This window comes from Xiphophorus couchianus, chromosome 16 (genome assembly GCF_001444195.1).
Source record: "Xiphophorus couchianus chromosome 16, X_couchianus-1.0, whole genome shotgun sequence".
NCBI classification, from domain to species: domain Eukaryota; kingdom Metazoa; phylum Chordata; class Actinopteri; order Cyprinodontiformes; family Poeciliidae; genus Xiphophorus; species Xiphophorus couchianus.
In genome coordinates, this window is record NC_040243.1 from 5,785,907 (window position 1) to 5,804,984 (window position 19,078).

Consider the following 19,078-nt stretch of genomic DNA (forward strand, 5'->3'; position numbering starts at 1 on the left):
TTTATTTTAAATCAGGGTAAAAATAATTACAGATATGGTTTTTGTGCAATGGAAAATGTTAAGTATTTGTCTGTTAATAACCAAACTTTGATAGTAAGTACATCCACGTCTATCCTGAGACTTTTACTGAAAAGTCGACTTTTCTGCACCCAAATCAGCTTTAATTTACTTTATTAAACTTCACTAACTATAGCAAGCATTTTGAAAGAAAGTGACCAAATAAATTTATCGAACTGGGCCTAAAAGAATTTGAAAATTACATCTCTTTCTTATAACACAGAAAATGTGCAACATTCTAGTCAAGTGTGGGTGTATGATGAAAAAAATCTGTCTACTTTATTTGCTGGATCTTATCTGTTTTTATTTTCTTGGCCTGGAAGTAGTCTTCACCTGATGATTTTGGCCCAAAACGTTTGGACACTCCTGATCTAAAGCTCTGTTTTGGAGGTTTTCCAGCCTCCATTACGGTTTTCTTCCAGGGTTGCCTTTTTATTTATCTCTGGCTAAACTCACAACTGTCACCAAATTTTATTTCCATGTGAAATAACAACATTTGCAAAGTCTTTTGTGTGGCTTCAAGCAGAACTTCTCCTCTATAAACATCAGTACCTGTCCCATTGATTAAGCCTGTCACCATAATCAATTAATCACATGCCAAATTAAAACAAAATGGATCATTTCCATTAGCATAATTGCTTTTCTTGTATCTCTCTCTTTACCAGTGATTGGATGACAAAAGCTTTCAGTCTGGTCTCAACTAGTCCCTTTTTTTAAGGGAATTGTATATTTTTTTAAAAGGGAAATTTTGTTCACAGAGCATTTTATTTGTCGTTTCTGTTGCGTTATTCATTTATTTTGAATAGTTAAAATGTCTTCCAGTGTCAGTGTTCAATTTTTGTTAGGAATTAAAGTGTATCTATCTTTCTGACGGTGTACTTGCATTATTATGCCATTACTGTTACATTAAAATGGTAGCAAAACAATATTTATTGCAGTAAATTCTGGGAGAATTTATTGTCAGAGCTGCAGTTTCCAAGCTTCGGAGCTACTGCCTCGCAGAGCAACCCTCTCCTGCAATCCCCACTCAGCTCCTTCAGACTAGCCAGAAGCAATTAGCAAACGCCTGGTTGAACTGCACATCAGCAGGGCTTATCGTATGAGCTACTTCTCAGTGCAACGCTGGTAAAAACGTTGTTAAAAAGTTAATGGAGGAGCGATGTGGTGACTTCCTGAAGACAGAGTTTCAGAAAGAACAAGTGTTTTTAAAGAAACAAAAATCCAATTTCAGGGTGTTTTATCGGGAAGTAAATTTCATTTTAAATTGTATTTGATACATATGGTACTTTTAACAACTGAAGTTAACATAGTTGATTATGCTATAAAATGACACATAATACTTCCCCTTTAAATAACTCTGCCCTTGCCCAGGTTGCTATGCAGGAATTCACGCACACGATTATATTTAAGTGCTTCAGTGTAAAAGGCAGTCGAATAAAAATGCACAAGAGTAGTTTGTGATTAAGGGTTAAAAAAAAAGAAGAAAATGCACAACTTTTTGTTGATTTATCACTCAAAATCCCAATAAAAATGCATTGAAGTTTGTTTGCAGCATTCTAGAATGCATTAATACGTCTGCAAGTCAATAACTGATTAATATTGGCAACCTCTGCTTTGCATGATAAAAACACACTAGAGTGATGACACTAGGGCTGAATAACCCACCCCTCTTATTAGCAGGCTGGTAACAGACTGACTCACAGTGTCTGGGTCAAGATTCAAACGCCCCCATCTCAAAGGGCCCACTGTGCTGCCGGCGTGGCAGCGAGTAACTCACAGACTGGATGGGATGACAGTGTTTGTCCAAGAACAGTGAAGCTAGTGAGCGAGACAACACAGTCGCTGTTCTTGAGAGCAATATGCTAAGAGAGTGTGTGAGGGAGATTATTTTAGCTTATTTTGAGTGAGCAGGTTGAACTGATAGAGTCTGTGTGGATTTAATGCGATAAGTAAAACTCCTCAGATATATAGTTCCCGTTTTCGCTGTTGAACAACAACTGAAAATGTGTTTTATGGAGGAAAGGAGAGAAACAAAAAAAACGCAAAACAGCAGGAAAGTGTAGCTCTTCCTTAATGATCGGCTGCAAATGACGGACTGATTGAAAGCAGATGTCTGATCAGTTTTAACTAAAAGCACTTCACTCAGAAAACCATCAGTGTTTCTGTTAAACAGATGTGGCTTGTGTGTATACATCCATATATACATGTAATATATATGTGCATCGTTCCCACCCGTAAACACTTCCTTGATCTCAGACGAGCAGGATCTTTCATTGCATGAAAGCAGCAATTACCCATCACCCTCAACACTAATTATGTCATTAGTGAGGCCAGTGCAGAGCCGGTTGTGTGTAATGATGTGTTTTGTGTGCGGGTCTGTTTCACATGAAAATAAAGGCCTTTGTGGAAGATTTTGAGGAGAGAGTGGGGAAAGGAAGTCAGCATTTGACGCATTTCCAGTCTTATTTTCACACAAAAATGGTAAATCAACAGTTATAGTGGAAGAAAAGAGATGAAAGAAGGTACAACTTATAAAAAAGTCTAGATTTTCATCTCTTGAAGCAGTTTTGAAAGTACTAGAGTGCAATGGGTTTCTATCCATTTCTGGTTCAATATTTGCAGATTTTTCTGTGAAACTTGATTAAATTATTTGCAGAAAATGTGTCTTGTTGCAGTCTTTCTTTTGCAGAGCATATATAAAATATGCTGAAATACTTGACATGCTACTGGTTCGCGTTTGCGAACTACCCAATTGAGGAGCATCATTTGTTTTCCTTAGTGTTGATTGGCTTAGCAGAAATAACACTGTAGATATTAGCTTTTGAGGTAGTGATAAAATGGCTTCTACTGGGAATGCATCTGGTGTTAAACATGTAAACTAAGCAAAATTAAGGATTTTTAGAGGATCTATCAAGTATTCACTGATTTCTCGAGGGTCCACTGTAAATAAAATCTTGAAAAACAACAATAAATGTCTGCTTCTGCAGTTTCCTCTGATGACTCACAGAAATATAACACCTAACAAGCCTAATTTGACGGAAGTGTTACCCTGAGGTTAATAAAATAGACCAACAAGCTCATTTTAGCTCAGTTTGTATGTACTCGTTATCAACCGCAAATTGAATCTTCTATTTTGCATGAGAGAAACAAAATTAATCAGTTCATTGCACATTGTCTTCAAACAAGTATAAAACTGTTTTCTCAAGTTGATAGCGATTTGTGTTAGCGGTCCTTGCTGTGAACACTTACATTGCTGATCTGGTCCTGCGTTTTCTTAATTCTCTGCAGCTCTGGCGTGTCGGCGACCACGCTGAAACCTTTGCCTTTATTCTTCTCAAAGTCCTCCTTGTAGTGAACCTGCGCGACAAGATGTCAGAAAGGAGGAAACGATTCAAAATCAGCAAGTGTGGAACATACGTTTGGGGGGGAAAATTGCTACAAATGGATGCTTGTGAGTCAACAAATACAGAGCAGATTATAATTTATGGATGCTTTGACCTAGATTCTTTCAGCATAAGAAATTTCCAACAGAAAGCAGATAGTTGGGATTAGCTTCCACCTCATAACCTCATAACCACTTGGTTCCAGTGTTTGTAATGGGTCAGTTCTGGATTATATTGTGCTAATAAAAGACTTTTATAGATGCAGGAAAAATGTTCACCGGCTGGATTTATTACAGCTTCACACTATTAGAAAACAGCAACAAGTTAAAATGTTACAAAGTGTAACACTTGGCAAAATGTATAAACTAGAAGGTGTTTACAATGAACAAAGCAAACTATTCAAATTGCTTAGCAGAACAAATATTACAAAATGTTATATTATATATTATAAAACACAAAATCCCATCATCTTTGGGTTATGTGGGTGGCAGACATTTTTTAATCCCAACAGAGATTTTCCTAAGATTTCAAGTCCAGGACTTTTTCTGAAACAAAGCCTTAGTTGCCTTGGAGATATTTCAGCTGGTGCGGTTCGCTTTCACACTGCACTGTGAGAAACAAACCAAAACCTTTGAAAAATCTGTTCCCCTCCTAGCCTGTGGAGGCGCTGCACCACGAACCACTGCGGGAAAAACTGAAGAGGAAGACATGAGCACAACTTCCTTCTTCATGAAATGTAAATTAAAATGGAGTAGAGGTCACATTTTCGCGGTTGTAGGATTTCTTTTTTGTCTTTAGTAAAACACAACAATCATTTCTCCAGCATTTGTTTTGATTGCATTTACCCAGAATTCCCTGTGCCGTCATCCACTTCCTGCAATTGGAGCAGCATGTATTAATTTTAATTAACTAAACTGTCCTTCTGTAATTTTCTTAAAACCCACATCCCTTAATAAATGTGAATTATGGTAATAAACCTAATTTGCAGTGGGGTTTTGAGTAATTTTAGATAAATTGAAATACATATTTGCTAAACTAACACATTGCTCTATGTCCTACAGGTATCCATTTTTATGTATACCCTGTGTTTTTGTTCATTCTCTTATCTAAATGGTTATTTTGTAGATCAATACCTTTGTTTGTTAGTCTGTATTGTTTGTTTTGTATGCACTAACTGGTGTTTAAAAAAACAAACAAAAACGCCCCACATTGTTACTATTATAGTTTGACATTACAGTAAACGTGCTCATGACATTTCTATTAAACCAGGAAGTCGTGCTGCTAAAACAACCGCAATTTATGTTCGATATAAAAAGCAGATAAGTCAGCTGTGTGTGCTTCATGTGTGCAATCAGAACAAGGTGGGTCCTGCGTGTATCGCTCAGTTTTTCTGTGATGACGTCAACTTCCTGTTTGCTTAGGAGTGTAGGCCTTCCATACAGGACATGTTGGCAACCATATATGGTCAAAACGAGAGGTAGTGAGTGACAAACGGAGTTTGAGTGAGCATTACCAACCCCACCCACCCGTTTCTGACCCTGAGGGCAAAGGAGGAAATGTCCAGCCAGTGCAACTCAACCAGTAAGGCAAACTGTTACCCATGAGTTTTCTCTGACTGCCTCAAAACGGAGAGCTCCAGCTGAAGATGAAACAGGAAGGCATTACAAGGTGTTCATTTTGAAGCACCCAGTCTCGGTCTAACCTCCCTGCATGAGATGACTGCAGTTTGCAACCAGGAAACAAATACCTACCCCCCTCTCAGATGTCTAAATAATGTTTGACACGGCCTAATAGACTGCTGACCAATCCTCCTTTAATCTTTTGACGCCTTGTGATGAGATGACACGGCTGTGATTCACACATAATCTGAGCGCGTACATGATTCAGCGCGATACACCCATGCTTCAGTCAGTCTTCTGTGACGTCCGGAACCACGAATAACCACGGGAATATAACTAGAGCAGAAATTCAAACCCTGAAAAAGGGACACATTAGGAAGAAAGCGGTCTTGACTCACTCTCGTTTAATTTCCCAAATCCATCTCCTTTGTCTTTTAGGGTCAACACCCCTGCTCGGTCTGCGCCAATCGCATTTTTGCTTTCTTTTCCCACCCACGACTTTTTCTCATTCATTCATTCATTCATATTTTAAAGCTTTAACAGCATCAGAATCTCCTCCTAGATATCTAAAGCTTTTATTTCATCCTTCCTCCTTCCATTTGCATTCCTGCAGCATTCTCTTTCTTGGGATTTTGCTTTTATCTCCTCCTTTAACCTGCACACCTCCTTTTTTTGCTTCGTTCATCGCTTCTTCGATTCATTCAGCCTGCTTTCTTCATTTCTCTCTTTCTGTGCCCTTTTTCTTTCAGTTTTTCCCCCCGCAAAGTCTTGTAATGAGGTGTGACAAACCTCTACCCTGCTGCCATAGCAATAGGGTTCCTCTAGCAACACAGCACCACGAACGGTGGGGATGAGAAGCTGAATAGTTACAGTTTTCTTCAAGTCCTTTCAACTTTCTTCCAGTGAAACAAAGGCAAGTTAAAATTTTGTATGTAATGAACCTTTTGAATGAAAGATAAAGGGGTGTTAAGAGTTGTTATTCTGATATTTTCGTAGAAGCTCCGCACCGAAGGGGAAGCTTTTCAAAAACAACATTCACTTTTATTTTCAGAACAAATGTATTTTGACACCTCAGCAGAAAATGAAGTTCCGTTTTTTAAATGTTGGCACTGAAAACATTTCTAAGTATCTGTTTATGGAACACCAAACATTTAAAAACAAACAAAAAGAAAGCTTTGCAATCTTCATGTAGTTGAAATCAGATTTTACATACAATGAATAAGAAGATACACACATCTTTTTCTCACTGAAGTTAATTAAGAAAACTTCAAATGCAAAAAAAAATTATTTTTTAAAATTTTTGCAAATAGAAATAATTTTGGTAATTCTAACTACGCCAAAACAATAAAAGTTTGGTCCAATTTAACATCAGACAGTGAGAAAAATAATGCGTGTGTCTTTTTATTCAGTGTATGTAAATATCTGGTTTCAACTGCACATTATGATGGGGGATGTTTAGATGTATGGCCCACATAGAAAAAACACCATCTGTCCCACAGTTTCCTAACTAACCCCCCTCTCCATATACCAACATCCCCTCTCCACAGAATACCCTTCTTTCACACACCCCAACACACACCCCTTGTCTCATCTGTAGTGTCTGACAATGACATTTGGATTAGACCCACGCTTTGATAAGCCCTGCCCTCCTATCAGCACAACACTCTCTCTTCTCTGTTACACGCTGAGAAAACAAGCCTCATTCACAGCTTCTTATACATTTTCTCCTGCTTCTCTCCGTCTAGATTAATATAGCAATACATCCTAAAGTTGAGCTTTTTTTGTCTCTAGAGGAGGCATTTATAGCCAGTTTGTGCACCTAAGTTTTCACAATCACAAACAAGTTCCTTGACTACCAAGGTATGACAGTCAATCGTCACAGCACCAATAAGAGAAGTGAAACCACAGATGGAAGCCTCAAAGGTTTTTGAGTGCCAAAATAGTTTGGCACCAGATTTAATTAATTGGTTTTTAGGCACTTTAGGTGTGACTGCTGGAGACAGACACCAACCTCCTGCAATAAAATCTGGATAATTAGCTTAAATTAGAAAGATATTTTGGTCTTTACGTTTGCTTTATTCCTCTCTACTCCAAGTGTGTATAGCAATATGGCATAAAAATAAAAACGAAATTTTTTCATAGCAGATCTCATTTTAGTAAATTGTTTTCTTTTTTTTCTGAAAAAAGAAATTACAAATGACAGAAAATGTGGCTTTTATTTCAATCATGCCTTTTGACCAACAATGAAACATTGACCAACATATTTGATGTGTATGATTTTGGTGGTGACCCTCATCAAAATGTAATGTGTATTCTTTATAACTTTATTATGTTGTGTTTTTTCTTTTACTTTGAACTACATTTGATGCTGAATGTGCTGTACAAATAAACTTGACTGATTTTGTGAATTGTATGGTGGAATATTAGGGCAAGGCTACAATAGTTTTTGTTTAATTGTGAGAATATAGTCATAAAATTTGCAAAATAAAGATGCAATTTTATCAGAATGTCTTTAATATTTAAAATTAAGGAAAAACTGTTGTTTTAGTGGGAAAAAACCCTAAAAAACTCTGACACACCCCAATATGTGTTGTTTTCTTCAAAATAGATTCAGCTGCTTCCTCAATCGGCATAATCCTGCTACTGATAGTTTGATGCTGATGTGTTAAGAGGAAATATTTCATTATATGTAACACCTATGGTTAAAGTATAACTCCATAAGATGCTCAACATTCTTGTTTATAATTTTTTGCCATTTCTTGTGTTTGAATTTTCAAAAAATACAACTTTATTTTCCTGTAATACTATGACTTCATTCTAGTAAGCCTTAATGAACTGTTGGCCCTCATCCTCCTCTTGACAATACTCCACAGATTACATAGAAAAACAGTGTAAGTAAAGCAGCAGAAATGGAAAATCATCCCAAACTGTGGAAATTTCACATTGAATTTCAAGCAATTTGGTCGTGTTTTTCTCCACTTTTCCCCTACAATCGGGGGCTTTGATTTTCAAACCAGATCCCAGTTCATCCTTTTTTTCCGGGCCCAGGTAAGAATCTTTTGAATCTCTGGTTCGGGAGTGACTCAACACACCTTCAGACTCATTCCTAAATCTAAATTATGTTCACAACAATAGCTATTTTTGCTGTTTGTGCTTTTTCTACCACATTTTTCTTTCCACTCACTGTAAATGTGCGTAATGAATCTACAAGGAAGGAAATAGCTTTTTACTCATTTTCCAATTGACTAAGATGGCAGCTCTTCTGGCTGCTGACTGAATCATTTTATAGACTTTTGAATTATTATATTTTTAGGTACCTCTCTTGATGTCAGAACACACTTCTGCAGAGTAAAAACAGATTCTCCTTGGCCCTCTGATGTGCTACTACTAAAGCCGGGTGCTGTTGCCAAGGTGGGGGTGTGTTGAGTCTGTAAAAATTTGTATTTTGCAAGTATCAAAATAATAATAAATGTGACTCATGACAGGATAAAAGCCTTTGCAGCAGAACACAACCTTTGAACAGGAAGAGCAATGTTTATTGCGTCAACCCCTCATCATGGCTGATTTGACTAGATAGGATAATTCCAATATGTTTGAGTAAAACACGTTTATTTATTCAGTGGGAATGGATAAAAATAGAACTGATAGAGAATTTTCCCACAAGGCTTTTAGGCAATGCTAATTCATTGCAAATAAGGCACTGGGATGGAAAATTATACAGACGGAAAACTGCAGCAGTAAAATCAAAATTCATAACAGCACTGCAAAAACGCAGTGATAGGTCAAACATTACAACGACTATGACACAGTAAAAGCAGTAATGGGTAAATCACCTCTACTTTATCCAGGTAATTCCCATGAAAATAAGCAAAATTTTCCTGACTGCTACTGTATGGATGAGTCTTGATTCAGGGTAAGGCTAAACTACAACAACCAGATAAAAACCAGTTCTTTCTGCCAAGTTATTATTTCCAAACACTTGACACATACCATTAGCCTCAAATTTTCCATGTTTTAGACTCCATAGTGTCTTAAAGCTGCAGATTTGTTCAAATATACAGCAAGAAAAAAAATCAGCCACTGTTGTTCCTTGCTCTGTTGGGATAGAGGACTGACTCGCCACGTCACGTTTGCACATGTGCTGTTAATAATCACCCTACTCTTGCCAACTTTGTCGCTATATTTTGCATTAAATATAGAAAAAAGAAGCAGTATCATCACCAAAATTTGGAATCGGCAGGTCAGGCTTTTTAAAGATCAGTGATGAAGCCCTACTTTGGACGATTTTTTTTCCTTTGTTAAATGAATTTTTGTACTTGCCCTTATAATCTTTACCCAATATTTAAAATTTGCTTGATAATCTGAAACATTTAACTGTGACAAAAACTAAATTCAGGACAGGGGGGCAACAATTTATCAAAACACTGCAAGTTGTGGGTTTGTTTAGCTTTTGGTTTAGGAGTTGAACATTTTCAAAGTTTGTTAAGTCTCAACACTGAGACTGGGAATGAGAAATATCCAACAAAGCGTTATTTCTTAGGACAGACGTGTGTGAAAACACCTGCATAACTCAACCCAAACCAACCAGCAACTTGCAAATTCCTAAAAGGTGAGTGATAGGTCATTTGTTAAGTAATGAATGCTTTGCTTGGCTAAGTTCCAGGTTACCTGGCTCTGCATCTTGGTCTGCTGTTTGAGGCGGAGGTTCTCTGGAGTATCAGCCACACAGGTGAAGTTTGTCTTGGGGTAGTGTCTGTAAAACAAAACATGGAGGACACCAGTGAATATCAATGAAGTTACCAGCTTCCACTCTGACACACAGCAAGGCTCAAACCTCGCCTGCTAAGAGAAAAACGGCATAAATCAAGCAGCGTGCAGACTGTGGCCCCAACGTGGAGGCATTTGTTATTCAAGGTGGTCCTGACGTTGAATTAGGAGTGCCTGTAGACAAAAAGCTTGTCAGCATTAACAATGGTTTGTCAGTGAGAGCCAAAGAAGCCTGAAAAAGCAGAAATACAAGAAAGAGGCTGAGATCAGGGTGGTGGGGGGAGGGGAGATCTAAAGGTTCCAGAGTTCGGAAACAAGCCATAGCAGGTGTAGAAAAAGCGTTTCAGAAACACAAAGCACAGGAATACACTCTCACACTTGTGGGCACGGTGCTATGGGGATAACAGGAAGACAAACAGCATGCAGCAGACGACACAGCAACGAGGTCAAACAGACAGTGTGAATGATGCTGTGGGCCCCTCCCTTCAGTAGAGCATGAAGGAGACTTTTTTTTAATGATTTTAGATGCATCTTCCTTTCATTCAGAGAAAATACTGTCTGAAACACACATGATTTAAGCAGTACGTGCAGACTAGCTGCGTTTCCATTGACCATATAATAGCAAAATTTGACGTTTCAAAAATAAATTTTCTTAATTGAAACACACCAATTAAAAAAAAAAATCTCTCTTCTCTCAATATGTTTTCTTCTCTCAATGAGGTGATTTTTTTTGTCCGCATCAAAATTAAAAAATTTATTTCACAAAAATGCAATGGAAACACTTTTTTGTGTTGCACAAATCACATGATCAACAGCAGGATGTTACTACTGGTGGAAACCATGAAGAAAAAGGAAGTAATTGGAGGAGGATGGCACGGCATGTTCTTTAATGACTTATCGCATGAACAAACGTATTCACGTGTGAATCTAATTGTGTTGCTTATTTAATTGAAACAATTGTGAAATTGTGGGGGGGTTTTCGACATTAACGGAACAATTTAGAAAGATTTCAGCACACATTTGTAATAGCAACGCAGCTACTGACTGCTGTGGGCAGAGGGAAAACTTCAGGGCTTCTCTCTTAAGTTTCTTAAATAGGAAGCGACTTGTATGCAATGCAATTTGCCAGAGTACTTTTTATTTCTACTAAGGCACATTAAGCATGTATTTACAGAAAAAAAAAATTTCCAGTGAGTGTAAAAAACGATTCTATATGCTCTTTGATTGAGTTACCATTCAGCTTTTATTCTTCACTGGTCATAAACTGCCTGAACTCCCATTAGTAGGCAGTATATGTGAGGCGTCAGACAGTGTTATTCTATAATGGAGGCTTTCAAGTAAATGCAACCCTGGGTCAACAAGTAATGGTGCCTGCCAGCTCATTCAGTCCTAAAGGCAGAAAACCACATGGCGCATGTCTAGTGGGAGACGAAAACCCACAACAGTGAATCTAGCAGCTTATCTGGACTTCATTTCCCAGACTGCCTCAGGATACTCGGTGTCCCTAAAAATCTTTAGACGTTACCAATGCCTCTGGGTGGCCCACTTTACCAATATGTTTACAATTTCATTGAAAATATACTCAACTAACTCAATGAGAATTTTCTCAATGCAACAGCCATATTTGATGAATTGCTAACAAATAAATTGGGGAAAAGTTTTACACAGAACTTAAGAATGAAAATACTTTAAACCCAGACATTTGATCTTTCTCTGCACCCGTCTGCTCATTCTGCAGCTGCTGTTTAAATAAAGCAGCTGCTATCCGCTTAACCATTGCAACTGATTAGACATTCAGATGCAGTGGTTAGCAAAGCTAGTAGTTTCATAGTTCAAATATCTAATCATAGAAGCACAGACATTAGTCACATTAGTATTTCATTTGTTTATGATAGTGTCTTGCAGAAGTATTAATGTCATTTTGCAACTGTAATTGTTTGGATAATTCATTTAGATTTTTTTGTGATACCAACACAAAGCAGTAAATAACTATAAATTTGTTTATATAATTATTTTATCCTCCACAAAAATTAAATCTGCAGGGTGAGCTTGTATTCAATGTCCTTGAGTCAACCTACATATTATTGAACATACAGTTCAGTTTTATAGCGCATGTCTCCAACAACTTTGTACATTTAGGGAGCTTTTATCTGTTTTTCAGTGGAGAGTGTCAACAAACATCAAATTTCAAGTTTTGTTGCAAATTCTCAGTTGAATTTAGATCTGAACTTTGACTAGTAGTGCATAAATATGCTTTTATCTAAACTAGGGTTGAGGGTTTTATAACTTTAAAAAAAATGCATTCTCACCAACCCCAGTTTGGTTTAATCAAACCAAAGTTCACATGTCTAGAAAGTCCGGTTTGTTTGGGGAGGTGTGAAAGCGTAATAGAACTCTAATGGGGACCAACAAAGCCAACTCTGGTCTCGGTTCGGTTGAAGTGAACACCGGTGCAGTTCAAATGTATATGTGAACACTATTCCAAAAGCAATAAGCAGTCATTCTTTTGTAATGTCTGTAAAGGACGATTTAATTGTAATGTTTGTCGTTGGCCCCCGGAAGAATATTCTCTACTGTGGTAAAGACTAATGGGGATTTTTTTAATAAACAAATTCTGGGTAAATACAACAAAAACAAATGTGTAAATCTAGCGCTAGCAAGAGAAATGACTTTGTCTTTTACCAAATACAATACAGAAATCTTTCAACCACTAAAATACGACAATAATCCATGTTTGTCTACATTTAGCTTTAGGAAGTTGCGCTTATGTCTTGTTTGGAGATTTTTGTGTAATTTCCTTCAGTGATTCTTGGTTTTTCCAATTGGTTTGGATCGTTTGAACCATTTGTGTGAAAGTGAGCCGCACCAGCTAAAAATGTAACAAATGTTGCCATTCTGGTACCCAATCAAACTGATTCTACTGTACAAGCAGGTGTGAAAACACCCAAACAAATGTTACGTGGTGATAGCAAGAGACAAAATCCTCTCGTTTATAGAGGTTGGTGACCTCTGTTTGACAAGGACGGCTGTGTCATGGTTTTTCCATTTTCAGATGATAAATTTAAACAGTCTTCATTGAGATTTTTAAGAATCACAACATTGTTTTATCTGCTAACAATTGCACAACTTTAACCCTTACCTTTCTGGTGAATTCCTTGGTCCTGTTTGTTCACTAACAGGACCAAGTGTTTCTGAAATGTGTTTCTGAGTGCTAATTACACACAAGCGAACTCTGTTTGCTAATCAGGTGACTTATGAAGGCAACTGGTTGAATTGGATTCTGTTACAGGGGGTAAATGAGGCAAAATATGAATAAACACCAGACTTCAGATTTCCAGTTTTAAGTAAATGCAGCAAACATTCCCATCCACTTCACAATTACACCTGACTTTGTATTGGTATATTACTGAATCTATTAATAATACATGTGTGTTTTAACACTTTTGCAGGGTGCAGAAAATGACAAGAGCTTTTTAGATGATGTTAAACTCTGAGGTTTTATTTCATACTGTCAAGTTGTGGAAACTGATAAAGCTACAGGACAGCGATTGCACCAACAACCTCAACCTCTGATCAAAGCTGACAATGTAATATCTGTTAAATTTTCTCTGAAGCTGGGTGGGTCTGATTTATGGTGAAAGGCTGCTTTTCATAAAGAGTCACAGTCCCTAAAAATCCCCTTCTTGTCAGAGGTAGTGGGTGTGTAGCTGAGCTCATAGTCAACATCAGTGTTTCTCCCACTTTTGATGTGTCTTTGGAGCCTCCCGTTGCACTAAGGGGCCAGTAAATACCTTACATCTGCAACATGCTTGGATATTAGAGTCATACCATCAGATCTTGTAGCATTTGTCAATGTGAACACTCATTTTTTGTGTTTTCACATCTGGTTAACGGTACAACCAAGTTACAAGACCACTCATCTACCTGCCAGGCAGGACACTGGGTTAATAAGTCGCACACAGGAAACTGGTGCGAGCACAAAGAGGAGTGATAAAAACAGAGGGGATGTGAGGATGGGGGAGGAGAAAGGGTTCATGCATGTGTAATCACAAACACAAGCGGCCTACTGTGCAGGAGGAGAGGCCTGTTTGCAGGGAGGAAACAGGAGATGATGCGGTCAGCTCGCCTCAGACCTGGAAAGGTTGTTACATGTCACTCAGCTGCAACATCTCATGATATTCAACTGGGTGGAAGAATGACGGGGAAGCAACACTGCAGGAAATGTAGAACTGGCTTTATCAGAGACACGGCTGCTACAAATTACAGGCAGGGCTGGGTGTTTTATGAACCTTAAGAGTACACTTCATAATTCATAGACTGGACATTGACACTGAAAATGAAAAGTACCCACCAACATAGACTTGAGAGTTGCAACAAAGTATGAGGAGCTGTTTATTAATAATTGACCACAAATGCTGTAATGTTGAGAACACAAACCAAGAGCAATAAATCAACACATTAAACCAAAGTATGACAAACGATTAATCGTGATTGATTGATTACTGTAATAATTGTCTACAAATTTAGTAATCAATTAATCATTAAATGAAGTAAAAAAAATATATTAAGAGCAGTAACTGTACAAAAGATTACATACATCTTGCATTTAAGATAAGAACACTATCTGTAAATATGTTCTACCCAGATCTCCTCAAATGCCTTCACTTGGTTCCGATTTACTAAGAATATCCTAAGTTATTGCTTTTTTGGCAATAAAATTTTTATTTACTTACTTAAAAAGGAAGGTGTTTAAAAGAAAAACACTTTTTTCATCCAATTAATCATCAGAATAATTGATAGATGAATCAATTACAAAAATAATCATTAGTTGAGGCCCTAAACTAAATTGATGCTCAGCTTAATAGAGACTTTCAGTCATTAAGTTAATTTACAACCATCAGAGAGACCAAAGACCATCAGAGTTTTTCAATCAGCTCATCGCCTTTCTCCGTCTACCACAAGCTGCGGCGACTGCATTATCTACCAAGGGAAGAAACTCTCAGGGAAGAGGGTGGGAATCCAGAAAAAACAAACAGCGCCTATATCAATTACCAAGGTCAAACATAATGGAGTAATGATAAAGTAGTTATCCCACAGGCGGACGGGAACAGAACCTAGCCTGCATTCCTTTCCTGGAGCTGCAGCCTCTTCAACTGATGATGTTTACTCTCACAAGACTTATATTAAACAAACATAGGGAGGCATAATAAGCACACTCTGAAGGGCCTTGCAGAGAGAGATCAGGGGAGGAAAAGCAAAATGAGACAATTTCTTTTACTTTTGGATAAGTGTAGAGTAGTTGACACCTGCTGGAATTTTACACTTTAATGTAAATCTCCTTAAATTTTAAATGTCTGATTAGGCCATTATGAGTACAGCACTGAAATTGACATATTTATGGCAACTAACATATTAAAGTATGCCATCATAGCTTAGTTATGACTGAATTTTGTTTAGCCAATTCAGTTTTATGAAGTGTGGATTGCATGTAAGCTCAGGATATGTGTATGCTAGAACAGTAACAGTTTCCAACTGGAGTATTCTCACAAGTACACCAGTTCTGACTGGGTAACATGCAAATGAAGACAAAATTAGCTCCTGGGAAAACCACAGAGTCATCTACCTTGGAAACAACTCTGGAAATTCATGGAAGGAGATTTTGTTTGTTGGTTTGTTTTTAACTCTTTCTTTTTTTTCTCCCTTCGACAGTATTGTTGGTGTGTCTAAAAGTATGTGGCATGAAAATAGCACTTCCTGTTGTGAAAATGCAGAGCAAACTGAAGAACATCTAGATATGATTCTCCAGGCAAATAGTTTACAACCACAACTCTTAACGCGTTTGCATACAGACGCTACATGAGTGTTACTCTGAATCAAAAGAATGCATTTTTAAAAATGGAAGTTTCTGTATTTATAAAACTCTTCAATTATCAGATAAAACACTCTTCCATTTTTATCTTTCCTTTTCAGACTTGCAAGCAGTTCTTCTGAAAGCGAACGTTTTCTTAGGAAATATGACTCACTAATAAAAATATTAAGACACAGAAGTAAGTGACTCAAGTAACTTGAAGTTTCTGAGTTTTGCCCCGAGTTAAAAAGCTTAATCAGCTTCTAAGCAGGTTCCTAAAAACCAGTCATCCCGTTGTGTTGTATCGACATATCAAATTGAGCCTAAAACAGCGTCTTCACACTCCTTGAACCTTTTCATATTTTGTTACAACTGCAAACTTTCATATATATAAACAGAATAATTGCCAAACTGAAGAAAATAATACAGTTTTTAAAATGTTTTGCACATAAGAATGGATGGAGATAATCTGTAGTCATCAGATTTAAACTGTACGGTTGTCAGCCTTTTTAGGAAAGTTAAACATTAACCCTCGTTTGCATTCTTGTTTTTATCCATGACTTACCTGCATTTAGTGCCATCAATCATCTGGTCTGCTATGACCAGCTTCTCTGCCCTTGAGGAAGAATGCCATCCCTAAAGCACAATTTCTCATTACTATGCTTAAAAATTAATATGCAGTGCTAATCTTAAATGGTTTTTTCTTTGATGGCTTCTTCTTGGCAGTGATTATCTTCCATTAAAGCCAGATTTCCAGAGCAGTGTCTGCAGCTCCTCCAGAGATATCAAGGGCCTCTTGGTTGCTTCCCTGAACAATGACCTCCTTGACCTGCCTGTTGGTTAAGGTGGGATGCCATGTTTTTGTAAACTAACCATTTATTAGTGGAATTAAGACAATTGTTTGAAAACAAAATGCCTTATTTTCTTATTTTATAATCATTTACTACTTTGTGTCATCAAAGACCACAGAAAATCATATTAAAACAATTAATCGTTTTAATCGTAATTAATTGATTATTGAAATAATTGTCAGCTAATTTACTAATCGATAAATGATTAACTGGAGTACAGAGACTCAAAAAAAGGCCAAACTCGGAGCAGTAATTAAGCCAAAACTGTTTAAAAATATATACATTCTGCATTAAGATGAAAAGCTCATTTTTCTGTAAATATGTTCTACTCATAACTCATTAAGTACACTCTTCAAATTCTGGAAAAATATACTAACCTTTCGTTATTCAATTTGCTAATTCAGACAGTAAACAAATTAGTTAAACACTATATTAATGTGAGGTCAAGCAGAAAGGGTTGGGCGTTTTACATGTTGATATTAGAAGTATTTTTTTTAGCTGCACATGTATTCTTTGCTACAAATGACCAAGCATTCACTAAAGGAGTGTTGTTTTTGCATTTTAAGCAATACAATGTTTATATTCTTATTTAAAGATAAAATAATTTTTTTGCTTTTATTATGTATTTTTGATATATAAAATAAAATGAAGTGTTCTAATGAAAAATCAGAAGAATGTGCCAATTAATTTATCTAATTAATTGCCAGAATAACTCAATTAATCACCAGAATGATTTGTTAGACGCAGCCCTAGAAAATACAGTAAGCTTTTATGTTGTGACATGACAAAATATGAAAGAAAAAAAAAATCAGTGGGTACTAACAGCTGTCGCATGTCAAGATGTCAAACTTGCAGCTAATCTTCGACCTTGCACAAGAAGGGGGAAAAAAAAGCCTCAAACCTAATGTTTATCTCTGAAATTATTTATGACAGGAGAGAAGTCGCACATCCTACCACCAGCTAGCACCAAAACACGAATGTCTAACAGGGATCAAGCTGACAGTAAAAAGACAGCTCATTTATTCATTTCTCACTCAATAAAATGGCAGCTCAGCAAATGAGCTTGTCAGGACACGAAGCAACGCCTCTTTCCCTCGCTCCCGCTCTGAACGTGCACACACTCTCCTGCTCTCACACACGGGCTCAAGAGGAGGAAGTTATTATTCGCAACATGAGAGGGGAGGGGATTCCACGGATTCCTATTGGAAACTTCAGCATGTACTGAAGCATGAGGGGACATGCTAGTTTCTAGAGTCCACCTCTGTCACTGTAGAGGAACTTTAGGAATTTCCTTTGTTGATACCCTTCTTCCCCATTGAGAAGGGGAAGGGAGGGAAGCACTTTCCCACACAGGCCTTCACTTTGAGGGGGGTGCTGGAATAGACACAGATAAATAGGAGAGGAGGAAGAGAGGGGCCGTAGTTGGGTTGCACCACTCACACAAACATTTAGACCAATTTCAGAGCTACGTACAAATAAAATGGAGTCTTCAGGCTGAATCCCTTGAATGTAAAGCATGTGACATTCCCCTTAACGTCCACAGAAGGATGATTTAGCTAGAAAACTTACGCATTGCAGTATGGTCTCTTGTCGAAGCCTTTGTAATTCTTCATGTTTAGAGTCATTTTGCAGATCTCGCAGCTGAAGCATCCTTTATGCCAGTACTGTAAGAAAGACAACACAACGGGTGGAGTTTTTATTTGTAGTCAGGACACATTTATTACAGGCATGATTTTCTTGCAATGGAAAATGTACAACCATGTTTATCCAGAGATTTTAATTGAAAAGCCCATTTTGTAGAACCCTATTCAACTTATTAAACTTTACTAAATGTAGCAAGCATTTTGAAAGAAAGTGACCAAAATCCTAGTCTTACAACCAGATATAAATCTGCTCAGTTTAGCCCAAAATTATTTAAGAATTAAATGCCATTTTTTTATTACAGCAAATGTGCAAAATACATTTTATGTTATGGATCTACAATAACCATACAACATATTTTTCTTTTGTTTTTCCTGAAAAAAAAAAGAAAAGTAAATATTTTAGTTACTTTTATTTTTTTTTGGTCAGAGTACTTTTGACTTTTCGACAATTTTTTCATGTGACAAAAAGTTTGGACAACCTTTTCTGAAAGGATTTAAACAGATGAGTGACTTATTTCAGAAAAATGAGCAACTTGAACTGTGTCACACTAAAGTGATGCAATCACGCTGGCATTAAAAACTTGAGAAATCAACTTCCTCTTTGGTTGGCAACAAAAAGCTGGCTGCCAGTGATGTGAGAATAGTTAAACTGTATTTGATGAGAACATATCATGGTTTGCACATTAGAGTCACAAGGTTCTGCATTTTTACTGTTGAAGTCTTGTGAATTATATCAAACATCTTCAATTCACCTTGATAGGAGCTTTTAACCAATATATACACTATAGAGTGTTTTCCTCATCCCCTCTTCCCACCCTCTCACCCCATTTCCTGTTCTGGCGTTAGCTTAATCTGTAGCCTGTGGTGTCAAAGGGAGATTGAAGGAGAGGGAATTGGACAAACCCAAAAA

General features: G+C 37.2%; 1 protein-coding gene across 1 annotated transcript in view; it reads right to left on the minus strand.

Moving 5' to 3' along the window:
* The window catches only part of lasp1 (LIM and SH3 protein 1), a 35,877-nt gene that overhangs the window by 6,104 nt on the left and 10,695 nt on the right, over positions 1–19,078 (minus strand). The window contains exons 2-4 of the mRNA XM_028042112.1: positions 18,095–18,189; positions 9,728–9,812; positions 3,307–3,414 (exon numbers count right to left, since the gene is read on the minus strand). Of these exons, the coding sequence (XP_027897913.1) occupies positions 3,307–3,414; positions 9,728–9,812; positions 18,095–18,189 (288 nt within the window). The remainder of the gene's footprint in view (positions 1–3,306; positions 3,415–9,727; positions 9,813–18,094; positions 18,190–19,078) is intronic.